At 44.5% G+C, this 12,869-nt stretch overlaps 1 protein-coding gene across 2 annotated transcripts; it reads right to left on the reverse strand.

The window, feature by feature from the left end:
• Positions 1 to 8,065: 8,065 nt before the first annotated feature.
• LOC133121512 (gap junction gamma-1 protein-like) lies at positions 8,066 to 12,256 on the reverse strand. 2 transcript variants are annotated; one of them, XM_061230729.1, is made up of 2 exons: positions 11,426 to 12,256; positions 8,066 to 11,350 (listed from the first exon to the last, which is right to left on the reverse strand). In XM_061230729.1, the coding sequence occupies exons 1-2, from the start codon at positions 12,254 to 12,256 to the stop codon at positions 10,916 to 10,918; spliced, it is 1,266 nt and encodes a 421-aa protein (XP_061086713.1). In that variant the 3' UTR covers positions 8,066 to 10,915. The 2 variants fall into 2 exon arrangements, with proteins under 2 accessions (XP_061086713.1, XP_061086712.1); XM_061230728.1 differs by having other exon boundaries at positions 8,066 to 12,256.
• Positions 12,257 to 12,869: the final 613 nt, after the last annotated feature.

A 12,869-nucleotide genomic window follows, 5' to 3' on the forward strand; every position in this document is an offset into this window, starting at 1 on the left:
CTATACAACACTTTTTATCTTGAAAAAAAGTGTCTGTGCACTTCCCCCTGCCTGTCACCCTCCCCCTATCTCTCTGTCTCAACCTCCCTCGCCTTGCAGTCTCCTTGGACAGTCGGTTGAGACAATCATAAAAAGTACAATAATCACAATCATCATCTTGTATCTTGTATGCTAATATACAGTGCATCCGGAAAGTATTCACAGCGCTTCACTTTTCCCATATTTTGTTATGTTACAGCCTTATTCCAAAATGGAATAAATTCATTTCTTTCCTCAAGATTCTACACACAACACCCCATAATGACAACATGAAAGAAGTTTTTTTGAAATCTTTGCAAATTTATTAAAAATAAAAAACGAAGAAATCACATGTACATAAGTATTCACAGCCTTTGCCATGAAGCTCAAAATTGAGCTCAGGTGCATCCTTGTGCAGAGAAGGCAAGGTCCCCCCCATGCTTATTTTGCCCACATGTTACAAAATTAAGTACTGTTGACGCTAAAGCAATGGCATCTTAAAATAGGTTACACAGATGGAACCGTGTGTTTTAATGCTTTCAAACGGTATATCCTGTTACCATACTGATTGAAAATTGCACTGTGAAAAAAAGGAATGAATCAAAAAAAGCAAAAACCCAACAAGAATGGCCAAAAGAAACAAGTTATTCAGTGCCATCAATAACTAAAATTGAGATGTAATTTCAGTTTTACTGTATATTACATAGCAGACGCTCTTATCCAGAGCAACATACAGTTGATTAGACTAAGCAGGAGACAATCCTCCCCTGGAGCAATGCAGGGTTAAGGGTCTTGCTCAAGGGCCCAACGGCTGTGAGGATCTTATTGTGGCTACACCGGGATTAGAACCACCAACCTTGCGTGTCCCAGTCATTTACCTTAACCACTACGCTACAGGCCACCCATGTTCCATTGGCCTGACAGTTTTAGTGTGGAAAGGACAATTCCTTTGCTTACAGGGGTTTCTGATGACCTGCAGGCTTTACAGTGGCTTAGATTTCCACCCATCGAGACATCTAAATCCTGGCTTTTGCTGACTGGGATTGGTGTCCTGGAAAACCAATGTTATGAAAGAAAAAAAATGAAATTCTATTTGTTGTCCAAATGAGTGAAGTAATTTCCTTTGAGATGCCTAGAAATAGGCTACATTACCAATTCACTATAAACCATCATATGTACTAACATGGTCAGCTGTTATGAGAAAGATATATGCTCTTGTACACATGGAGTGGGTTCTGACTGACCCCCATTATCTATCTGGGTGTGGCTGTGGTGTGCAGGGAAATAACTGGCTGGCAATGCCTCAGAGGAGAACCGCAAAGACCCTCACTCTCCCAAGCCAGCAGCAGGGGGTGTACATGAGCATACTTTTACATAGTTCACAAACTATTAACAGGCCATTGAGGTAATCTAGTACCATCATGTAATAAGTATTCTTCACATTGTCAGTCATGTATCGAACTTAGGGGACACATCTGAAATATCTTACACATATAATTTGCATGAGGAATACATTTCTCCCATATTTTAAATGCCAAATTGTATTTAGCAGCCCCCATTGCTACAGCTTCCGCTGTGAGATTCAGGAGAATTCAGAGAAGCTTGTGCTCTTCCTAAGCCAAGGATATCAGCCATTGCTTCGTATCTCACTGCCATTTGCAAGTCAGGCTCTCATAGAGACGGGTGGGATGAATACATTTCAGCTCCAGTCCAGATGTGGCTGAATTGGGTAGCGCCTGGATGTTGGGAGGTACTGATGGAGCATAACTTAAATTAGAGGAAGCTGTTACTACACCACACCTTTGCCATACCAGAGATTCACTGCCTGGATGAAAGGGTTGTGGGGGCTAACTAGAGATGGCACAACTTGTATGGGTTGATATAACGTGTTAATTGTGTCATATACTATACTGAACTATTAATAGATCAGTAAAGTATTGATAGTAGATCAAATGAGACCCATTCTGGAGTCTGGTTCTTCTTCTCTCACTTGAAGAATATGCATAGTCAATGGGCAAAATGGTGATATAAAAGAAACAGGGGCCCAAAACCCATGAAGTTTGAATTTGACAGCATTCCTAAATGGCACAAGACAAAAATGCCTAGATCCATTCACCTTGCCTGACTGTCTGTGATGTTATTTCTGTCTCAGGCCGCAGGGTTCCATCAGCTCCCTCCGACATGGCTACATCTGGACAGTATTAATCTAACTGGTCGCTGGGAGCTACCGCTACAGCTCCCGTAGCAGAGAAAGTGTCAGCTCTGGAGAGCCCACACAAACGGAACACAGATTCTAGTAGCAGATGTGTCCCAGGATCACTGGACAAGACTTTTCTGTCAAAGCTGAACATGTTCAGGTCTTGTGACAGACTGATGGGTTCATCAGGGTGGAAGAAGAGAAAGGACCATGACAAGTGAAGTGGGACAGTGGCACCCATGGCTGGTAGAGCATGCCTTTCTGCTATGCCAGAGAAACACAGAGAACCAGCAATTTCTCTGTGAGCTAACCAGTGCTCCCAAAGTTACAGTAGCAGGCAGCTTATGGATTAATATCACCTACCAAATGACATGCATGGCCAGAAATGACATGCATGGCCAGATCTTGCAAGCGGTGGTCCCTGAAATTATCCTGGATAATAGATAAATACATATTAGAATGTAGTAGTCCAGGAGTTCAGTAAATGGCACATTCCTAAAACTGCTGTTTTCCAGAATGTAGTGCTTGCAATGTTAAACACCAAAAACGTTAAAAGGATAGTGAAGTATGCAAAGGAACATGCAGAGTAAATATTTTGATACTGTTCCCAGCTCAGCCTGGATTCCTATTCCTCACACCAACTGAATACTGAGGGTAAATATTCTTAATCAGGAATTTAGGCAATATCTTGTTGCTGGAAGTAATTTCAATTCAGACAAATGGGTTTTTCCAAAATGATTTATACTTTCCAAAAAACTTGTATAAACTGCAATACTTGCATCCATGGATGTAAATATTTTCTAATGGTATGACAATTACATTTAATATTAGAATTATAATTTATATTAAATTAACAATATCCCTATTCAGAGTTCAATATTTAGTCTTGATTCTATGCTTTTAATTGCCTTTAGAATCTGTTGGTGTTTGTTAACATGACGACCAGAGTTATACCATTGAAAGTTAAGTAAGCCATTATGAGGCTGAGAAATAAAAACAGTCAGAGACACACACCAGATCTTACGCTTATCAAAATCAACTTTTTGGAACATCATTAGGAAACGAGCACTGGTGAAATCAGTAATTGCAAAGAGCCTGTCTCCCACAGGTACTCACTTGCCTTGATAATGTAACTGCAGCTCAACATGGGGTATCCTCTCATAACCCTGGAGACCACCCTCCATTTTCACCTCTCAGTCAGTACTGTGGAAAATGTATCCTCATGTTGACAAACACCATTAACAGCCTAAAATCTGAAAGATACTGAAAGCTTTCTTTTATTTGCACTAACAAAGTGATTTAACGCACCTAACTAATCAGAAACAGCGGAGAAGCCGACAATAACCAATAACCTTTAGTCCCCTAAAATACCTATGGCTATAATTCCTACATGAATCACCTATTATGGATGTAAATACCTTGGAATTAAAGGTGACAATGTGTATTTTAACTTAACATATTCATAGTTTCATTTCAATCTACTGGGGTATAGAGCCAAAAGAACAGAAGTTATACCACTTCCTAAATATTTATGGACTGCACTGTATGTAATTTTGGCTGCATTCCATTTCATTCTTACTGACAAGAAAAAAACACACTGAAAAACAATTCATATTTGAGTAATATATTTATTTTCTTTCTTAGCAAAATAGCTCTGAACATGCATTCGGAATACTTTTTTTTATAAAATGGTTTCCCATAATAGAACAATTTTAGTGCTGAGATTACCAGCTTGCAAATTTAAATTTTCAACAAAAAGGCAAAAAAAAGAAGCTCTTTTAACAAGACTTGACACAGGCAGGCTGGTTAGGACGTGTGGCCCAGGTGGGACCTGAATAGTGTTCTCAAACTGATATATTCCTTGCACCTAAAACAACGCTTTGGCAAAATGAATAGATCTTGCTACGGTGTCAAATGGATGCAGGTTGTAGAGGTAACTTGTGAAGTAGACTCATTCCCATGAAATCGACACAACAAAACCTAGCACTTCCATGTAGAAAAGCTACGAATGAAACAGCTGGGGCACATTCAATCAGAAAACGTAGGCCTATGCTTTAAAAGCCCAGAGAACGCCTTCTCAGATGCAAAACCCCCCCAAAAAAGACTGCGTCAGTCAGTCCGCCCACGGTTTGCAACAGGATGTTCAACACATGACCGTTTCTGTAAATGCTTTGTAGGGGCTGAACGTAGCCCTGTTGTTCATGGTGACGTTCATAGCTTGAGCTGGTTTAACTGGTCAACCAGCTACCAGCTGTTTCAAAACCTAGCTTGAGTTCCTGGGGGGTATGGTTACAGAAATGGCTTACATGGAAAACCGGGTCGGGTGGTGGAATGTCCTGCATCTGCTTTGATGGATGAGTGCTGGGAGCTAGGGCAGCTGTTGTGGGGAGGGTTGTTTTTTAGCCAGGTCAAGGAGTGGGTTGATAAGATCGATCTTGCAGATGTGGTGGTTGGGGCCGATGAGATCTGGCCCTTGGTACCACTGTAGCTGTCACCAGACGCAGAGTTGGACTTTTGTATTCTGGAGACAGTTCATTACAGGGAAGCTGAGGTGGCATTTCATGTGGTGATGGAACAGCATCTTAGACAAAAGTGGAATTCTTCTCTCCAGATATACACGGATGGATCCAGGGACCCTGATAGTGGAAGGATAGGGTCTGCAATTTGTGTCCCTGAGAGGGGATTATGGCACGGAATGCACCTTCCCAATGCTTCCCAATGTTCACCACTGAGCTCATGGCGATGTATTTGGACCTAAAATGGATAGAGGAAGGCAGATCACAAGATGTAGTTGTGTGTTCTGACTCAACTCTGTGCTCTAGCCTTTATGTAGCCCCTCTGGGAAAAATAAAGTTTTCTGAATCAACGGTGGTGCTTTCGGCTATGAGAGGGGGACAATGTGAGGCGAGACCGGAATTGGTGCTAGTGCTGGTGCATAAAATATGGATGGCTGGAGGCTGGGTTTGAGGGTGGGTTTTGTCTGTGTCCCAGTGCATGTGGGGGTGGAGGGAAACGAGCTGGTGGCAAAAGGGATTTGGTTGAACAGGTGGGGGTCTCCATTCCATATGGGAGAGCAGAAATGTGAGGGCCGATTGGGAATGGGATTGGTCAGCATTGGCAGGAGGAATGGGGAATGGAGGGATGAGGAAGAGAAGGAGGGAGTCCTTCAGGAGGGACAGGAGATCGGAAGTATTAAGGACTAGATTAAGGACATTGTGGGTTGGGGGCTTGGATTGGCTCTCACTGGAAAGTGATCAATTTGCCAATAAAAATGGAAAGAAGATGTGAGCAAAGGGAGGAGAGAGTAGGTGTACGAGGCGAGAGTTGAGTTGGATAAGCCGCAAATTTAAATTTGTGTGATTAATCGTTTGGTTTCGACTTTGCGTTGCATGGTTTTTGGTTTAGAATTTGGATCATGGCTACATGGAGTTTATGAGTGTAATTGGGTGGAGGGAGGAAAGAAGAGGCAAAAGGGAGTGAAAAATAAAGACAAGGAAGGGATATGCACTCAATGAGCACTTTATTAGGTATTTATTACACTTCTTTTTTAGACTTGAGTCTTCTGCTGCTGTAGCCTATCCACTCACAGGTTTGACGCGTTGTGTGTTTAGAGATGATCTTCTGTATACCACTGTTGTAATGTGTGGTTATTTGCCTTACTGTCATCTTTCTGTCAGCTTCGACCAGTCTGGCCCTTCTCCTCTGACCTCTCTCATTAACAAGGCCTTTTTGCTGGCAGAACTGCTGCTTACTGCATTTCTTTTTGTTTTTCGCACCATTCTCTGCAAACTCTAGAGACTGTTGTGCATGAAATCCCATGAGATCAGCAGTTTCTGAGATACTCAAACCACCCTGTCTGCCACCATCATTCCACGGTCAAAGTCACTTAGATCACATTTCTTTCCAATGTCAGCATGTCATCTATGTGACTTGGAATGACTGTTGGTGAATGTGATCTGAAAAAAAGATGAACATGGTGATCATATCTGCATGCTTTTATGCATTTAGTTGCTGCCACATGATTGGCTGATTAAATATTTGCATTAACAAGCTGGTGTACAGGTCTACCCAATAAAGTGGTCACTGAGTGTATATTGTAGGAATGAAGGTAGATGTTACAGAATGGGAAGCTAATAAAGTAAAAAGGAGATTGGGAATGTGAAGGCAGTAAGGAGTGGAACAGTGAGCATAGAATGCCAATCAAAGAAACAAAAAGACAAAACACTCAAAATAAGACTACAGTTGTCTGTTTTTTATCAAGGGAAAGATTGCTTGTAGAAGGAATTGTTAGCGGGGTGCTGTCATCAGTGGAGGCTGATGTATTTATGGAGGGATAGAGGCGGGGGGAGTTTGGGGGGCAAGATGGCTGAAAAGTCATAGGCAAGGAATTGAACAGGACAGCCGATCAGTACTATTCAAATTTGATGGGGAGTTGCCAGAAAGGGTGTATGCGGATTATGTCAGTTACAGGGTGAGGGCATATGAGAGGGTTCCACTGAGGTGTTTTTGGTGTCAGGACTATGGGCGTGTGGCAGCAGTTAGTAGTAAAATGGGTGCACAGATGTAGAAGGTGTGGGAAAGATGGGTGTTCTGAGGAATGCATCTGACTAAATACCAAGCAATATCTTTTCGCTGTGGGAAAGTTGGAGCAATGCAGTTCAAGAAAATGAAGATCATTTGATCATTTGTCCGATTTGGTTTTGTTCACGCACTCAACCAAAATACTACAACTGAGCCCCGATGAACCCCAGCTAACAGTAACAGAAACCCAGATACAAAGCAGAGGGACATCACCATTCTCAGCAACAGACTCCTTCACCGCCACTACTGTAACACAGAAACAGAAGCTCAGCATGGGGTATCCTCTCATAACCCTGGCCCCCACCCTCCCTTTTCACTTCTCGGTTCTGCCTTCAGTCACTACTGTGGAAAATGTATCCACGCAAGGAACCCTGCCACTAAAGAATGTACACCTCTGCCAGCACACATGCATGCAAACCGGTTATTATTGCCCTTACTACAGGCCACACAGTACATGTGCGAATGAGAGGAAAAGCATATCTTACAAGAAGTGGTAGCCTACAGATGCCTGGTGCAGAGGTACCCTAGGAAACTCACTTAAACCCTCTCTACCCCTGGCAGGATGAAGTGCCCAGCACTGAATACAAAAGCCACTGGCCATTCATAGCAGTCCGGTTCGTGGATCAGATTCAAATAAAAAAGTTAAATTTGCTTTCTTATAAAATGTGGGGTTGGTCATCAAGATAAATCACAGGTACACCCTATGCTTCTGCAGCCCAGGTTCAAACAGTTGCAGCATCTGCTTTTTTGATTTGCTCCTTTAACTTGTGTATTTGTCCTACCTTTGTGATTTGCTGGTTTGGAAGGTGCAAACCCCACTTTTCAGTTTTCCAACACATCAGAGTAGACCTTGTTATATACCATGTCTGTATGCTCACAGAGCATTACACATAGAGGAGAAAAACTTTGGACTTTGTGTGTACCCCCCAGTGCTGCTGAGCTGCGCCTCTCTGTCCAATCTCTACACCTATCAAACGGTCTGAGAGGGTGGACCTGAAAGGGGATGAGAATACAAAGATCCTCTCATGAGCAACACTGATTTTTCAAGTGAATCAATTCCCAGGAAATAAAATAGGGGCACACATTATTGGGGCACATGGGGTATTGGATAATGTTGAAGATCTGGGATAAGAGGTTGTTCCCAATGCTACTGGAAAATAACAGTATCCATATGTTCGAAAATAAATCCTGGCCCTCACTGTACTTTTATGTTTCCTGTAGTCCCTGTGCAGAGCCTGCCTGGTCCAGCTGGCAACCAAACCCACAGCATTCTGGGAAATGTATCTTTATTAAAAAACTGACATTAATTTGGAGAACCTCTATAAAATAAAAACAATTTACAATTTTGAATTTACAACAAACATTGGGAGAACATCTCCATGAAAACTGACATGTGTAATATGTTTCAGCTCCCTTTCTTATTTGTCCAACATTTCAAAAAAAAAAAACAACCACTTTATATGTGGAATGGATTCTCTAAACAAGTGCTTGTTATTTTTTGTCTCATTCCAAAATCTTAAAATCTATGACCTACAACATACAAAATGACATTTTGCATACATTATGAAAATATAAAGGACAAGTCAGAAATGTATTTCTTATGCACTTTTAGACTGGAGAATAATAGTATGGCTGCAATATTCCTTACTCAAAAACAACCAGCCTAAACAACAATGTTGAAAAACAACATGTGCCACTGGTCTAGCAGTTCTAATCCTTAAAACAGTGTCTGGTCTTTCTGTGGCCATTGTAAATACCCTCATTTCAACACATTTTTATAACATTAACAAAAACAGCACTCATATAGTGCACATATAATGCAAACTATACAAACTTAAGATATCACAATGAACTTTTCGGGCAGAAACTACAGACAGGAAAGAGGATAATGCAGAGATACCCTCAAAACCAGCAGACAAGAGAGCTAGCATTGGATATTACATGTTCAGTACTCTATATGATAGGTGTTTGCATTCAGATGTGAGTTATTGCACAAAGTTGTCAAGGTTTTGAGGGAGAATTATAAGCATGACAATAATACCTGTGCCTCTTGTGACTTCACAGTGACTTGCATTTGCTACTAATGTAAGTGACTGGAGCTTTGACTGAATCAGTCAGATTCAATAGCTTGTTCAGTGGCTCCAAAAGGTAGTTTCCCTTCGTGAATGTCCAGTTACAGAACGAGGATGGAATGGGTACTAATCTGCATCCCTGAACCTGTCACAGAGGCCTCTGTCAGATGTTTCCCCAAGATTGTCCAGTGGTCACTTTAGAGTGGTAGAGAGACATCCATTAACTTTTCACAGATTTTTTATTCTTTTGGTTATGCACACTGGTATATCATGGACAGTATTGTGGAATGCCTCTGCTAATATAAAGCATTTTATCACTTAGTATCTGCATTTACATCACTGGCCACCAGAGGACCTCCCAAAGCCAGAGAGAAAACCCTGTGTGAGAACTGGAAATCTATGGCTTTCTCTGGGCACAAGCAGTAAAGGAGTTCAATTTAAGTTTTTCAATTCAACACCCACAACAAATTATCCCTGAGAAAAATGCATTAGACTTGTTTCTTTTTTAAAAATTTTCATAAATGAATGAAATATCTTGTTAGATGAGGAAGTACGGTTCTGTGAGAAGAGGCAGTCTGGGAGCTTTGGGCGTCAAGTCAGTAGGCTGTTTATGACATTGCATTTCAATGTAGTGTTTCAAAGCCTTGGACTTTTGGCAAACCTCTGGTAAATGCCTAGTGTAGTACTCCTACAGGGTTTTGCTTTTTGGGAGGACTGGATAAATTGTTGGATTATGAGCAGAACTTGCCAAATAAAACAATAGGCAAAATGTACCTTCATATAGTGCATGGCATCAAACCCGAGATAAAATTCCTACTGATAGCCTTTACCACAGGAACACTGGCTTATTGTGGTAGTAGATAGGTATAAAGGCAGGGGTGGGGGCCTGGATACTTTGGAGGCATGCCGCTACAAATGAAGGCTCCAAGCCCCACATCCACCTCCAGCTAGTGGGACCGTTAAGGCACTTAGATACAGCATTAAAGTCTCCACTTATCTTCCAAAGCAACAGCACGGACAGCATCTAAACATACAGTAACACTGCATATCCCAGCATGCAACATGTTTTCGCTCTCTTATTTTTTTTTATCAGTCACAATATCAAAATGAAAATGTACAATACAAAATGATTTTAAAAAGTCCATAAATCTGAGCCTGAAGTTGTCCTCAAACCAAAGTGGAGGCCCCTTCCAGAAAACTGACGCAAGAAGATACGTCTGATACTGTCACAGCTCCACTGGCTTCCTTGGGTCCATGCATGTCTAAACTGTTTATTATGTACACCATGTCTGCCATAGTGTCTAAGGAGCGTTTCCTTGTGGATGATCAATACTGTCATATTGAGTCTGCAACATATTATGGTGGGTTGTGTGCTGTGTTATGTCTAGAGGGTTTTGTTTGTCAGATGCTGTTCTGTTGTATATTATGTTGTCCTGTGTGTTAGTGAACACTGCTGTTTTGTCTCTAATGTGAGCTGTAAGTTCAGTGTACTGCATGCTGTCAGCTGTTCTTGGACATTTGCTGTTTTGGTATTTCTGGAAAGAAATCTTTCAGCGACGAAGGGCAGCGAGACAGCAGTAGAATTTTCTTTCATTGCCTCTCCCAAAAAGCTATTCCTTTTAAGAGTATAGGAGCCCAAAATGTAAAGCTCATTTTGTTTTTGCAAACCAGATCGGTCATCATGGAGTTATCAAAAATATTACACAAATTGTATTTGCGAGTGCTTAAAATAAATTCTCAAGAAATGTAAAACAGTTAACTAGATGTACTTGCCCAAGATAGTTTCAAGTATGTGGTTGGTCTTTTTACAAGTACCTTGAGAAATCTGCGTTGTTTGGAAACGGAACTAGTGGAAGGTGAGAGACAAATACAGTATAAACTGAGAGAGCTGGCCCTGGTCGCCAGTGAAGTTATGTGCAAGTAAGAGTCTGCTGGAGTTGGGTCACAGACCTACAGTCAGGTAAAATGAGGAAAGGGGAGCTGACGGCTTTAAGCCGGTATGAGGTTTGGGCAGTGGATCCGGTGGGTGAGGGAGCAGGCAGCATGGTTAGATCCACACGGACGGCTTGCCCTCCACGGACTTGCTACTACTGTTGCTGCTGCTGCCTCTGCCGGCCTTGTTGGCGCCGTGCTTGGAGCAAGAGCGGTGCTTAGGGTCCGGTTGAGGCTGGCTGATGTTGCTGTGGTTGTTGTTGTTCTGGTGCTGGTGGCTGTAGGCCTGGATGGCCGCCTCCAGCCGGTCCTGAGCCTGCCGGATCTCTTTCTGCAGGCTCCCGCGCACCTCCTCCAGGGGGAAGTTGTCCTCGTTGCTGCCAAACTGCTGCTGCTCCTCCTGGGCTATGTTGGCTTTGTTCTGCTTGCAGGCTATCTTGGCGTTGCTCAGGTCCGTGAACTGGATCTGGTCAGGCTTCACCACGATGTTGTAGCCAGGCGGGGCGGAGGGGGCGTTCCAGGAGAAGGGGTAGCTGCCGTACCCCCCCACCTCCCCAGCTTCACCCACAGGCACCACAGGAGCCCTGCTCGCGCCCCCGGGCCCCATGGAGCCCAGGTGGTATACGTCCTCCTCCGGTGGGCCGCGGCGGGTGCGCAGGATGTCACAGATGGTGCCCACGCCCAGGTGCAGCATCTCCCACACGTTGAGCCCCAGGCAGAGGACCGTCACCGCGTACATGATGCGCAGGAAGATGGTCTTCTCCGTGGGCCGCGACACGAAGCAGTCGACGCTGTGCGGGCAGGGCTTTCCTGAGCACACAAAGACGGGCGGCACGGCGAAGCCATACAAGGCGTATTGGCCCGCCAGGAAGCCCACCTCCAACAGCGTACGGGTGAGTAGCTGCAGCACGTAGATGCGCATCAGCCCGTCCTCCCTGATCCGCTGCCGGCCATCGTGCCTGGCCTTGGGCTTGCCCTGGGGGGTGGCCTCGCTACGGCTCTCCATCTCGGGCACCTCGTAGATCATGGGGTCCTCCTCCTGGTCGTCCTCTGCCTCCTCGATCCCCCGGTGCTGCCGCCGGCCTCCGAAGAACATCTTCCGCGGCTTGCGGTGGGACAGGCCGCCGGCCCCGCCGGACTTCCCCTCCTCCAGCCGGGCGATCTTGTTGACGGCATAGCCGAGGTACATGAGCGAGGGCGTGGCCACCAGGATGATCTGGAAGACCCAGAACCGGACGTGCGAGAGGGGCGCAAAGTTGTCGTAGCAGACGTTCTCGCAGCCCGGCTGGCCCGAGTTGCAGACGAATTTGCTCTGCTCATCGTAGTAGATGGACTCGCCGCCCACGGCGGTGAGGACGATGCGGAACACGATGAGCACGGTGAGCCACAGCTTCCCCACGAAGGTGGAGTGGTTGTGGATCTCCTCCAGCAGACGGGTGAGGAAACTCCAGCTCATGGTGCCGCCGGACAGCGGGGCGGAGGGGGTCCCTCACACGGCTGCTCACAGACTCTGCAGTGGAGAGAGGGACGCAGGGAGTTAGACCTCCATGTCAGTCAAACAGCACTTCAACACCCTGAAGGGAATACAGATAATGTCAGATTCTTACTTGAGGACTGCCGACATTAGACTCAAGCAGAATACACGTTTTCCATTCAGTGAGACGGGTGCGTGGGGGTTGGACCCAAAATGCACCACTCAGAAACAATAGTGAAATAAAGTCCCGTCAGGGCTTTATTCGGGACGAATCCCAGGAGCGTAGTCAAAACAAGCAAAGTCCGTACACGTAGATCCAGCCAAAACAACAATAAACAAACAAAAAGCACGGTGCCGAGGGAAGAGGCAAACTCGTAGTCGGTAGACGTGCAAGGAGGTCCGGTAGCAGGAGAGCTGTCAGCAGGGCAGAAGTACAGGCGGACGGCAGGCAGGGTCGTAGTCAAGGGCGATGCGGAAGTCAGCGAGGCAAAGGTACAAAAACAGTAGGCGAGGACGTGGTCAAAAACAAGCGAAGGTCAACGAAACAGAAATCAATAAACAATGGTCGGTAAACAGGCTTGGATCTTAACGTGGA

This window comes from Conger conger, chromosome 2 (assembly GCF_963514075.1).
Source record: "Conger conger chromosome 2, fConCon1.1, whole genome shotgun sequence".
Taxonomy (NCBI): Eukaryota; Metazoa; Chordata; class Actinopteri; order Anguilliformes; family Congridae; genus Conger; species Conger conger.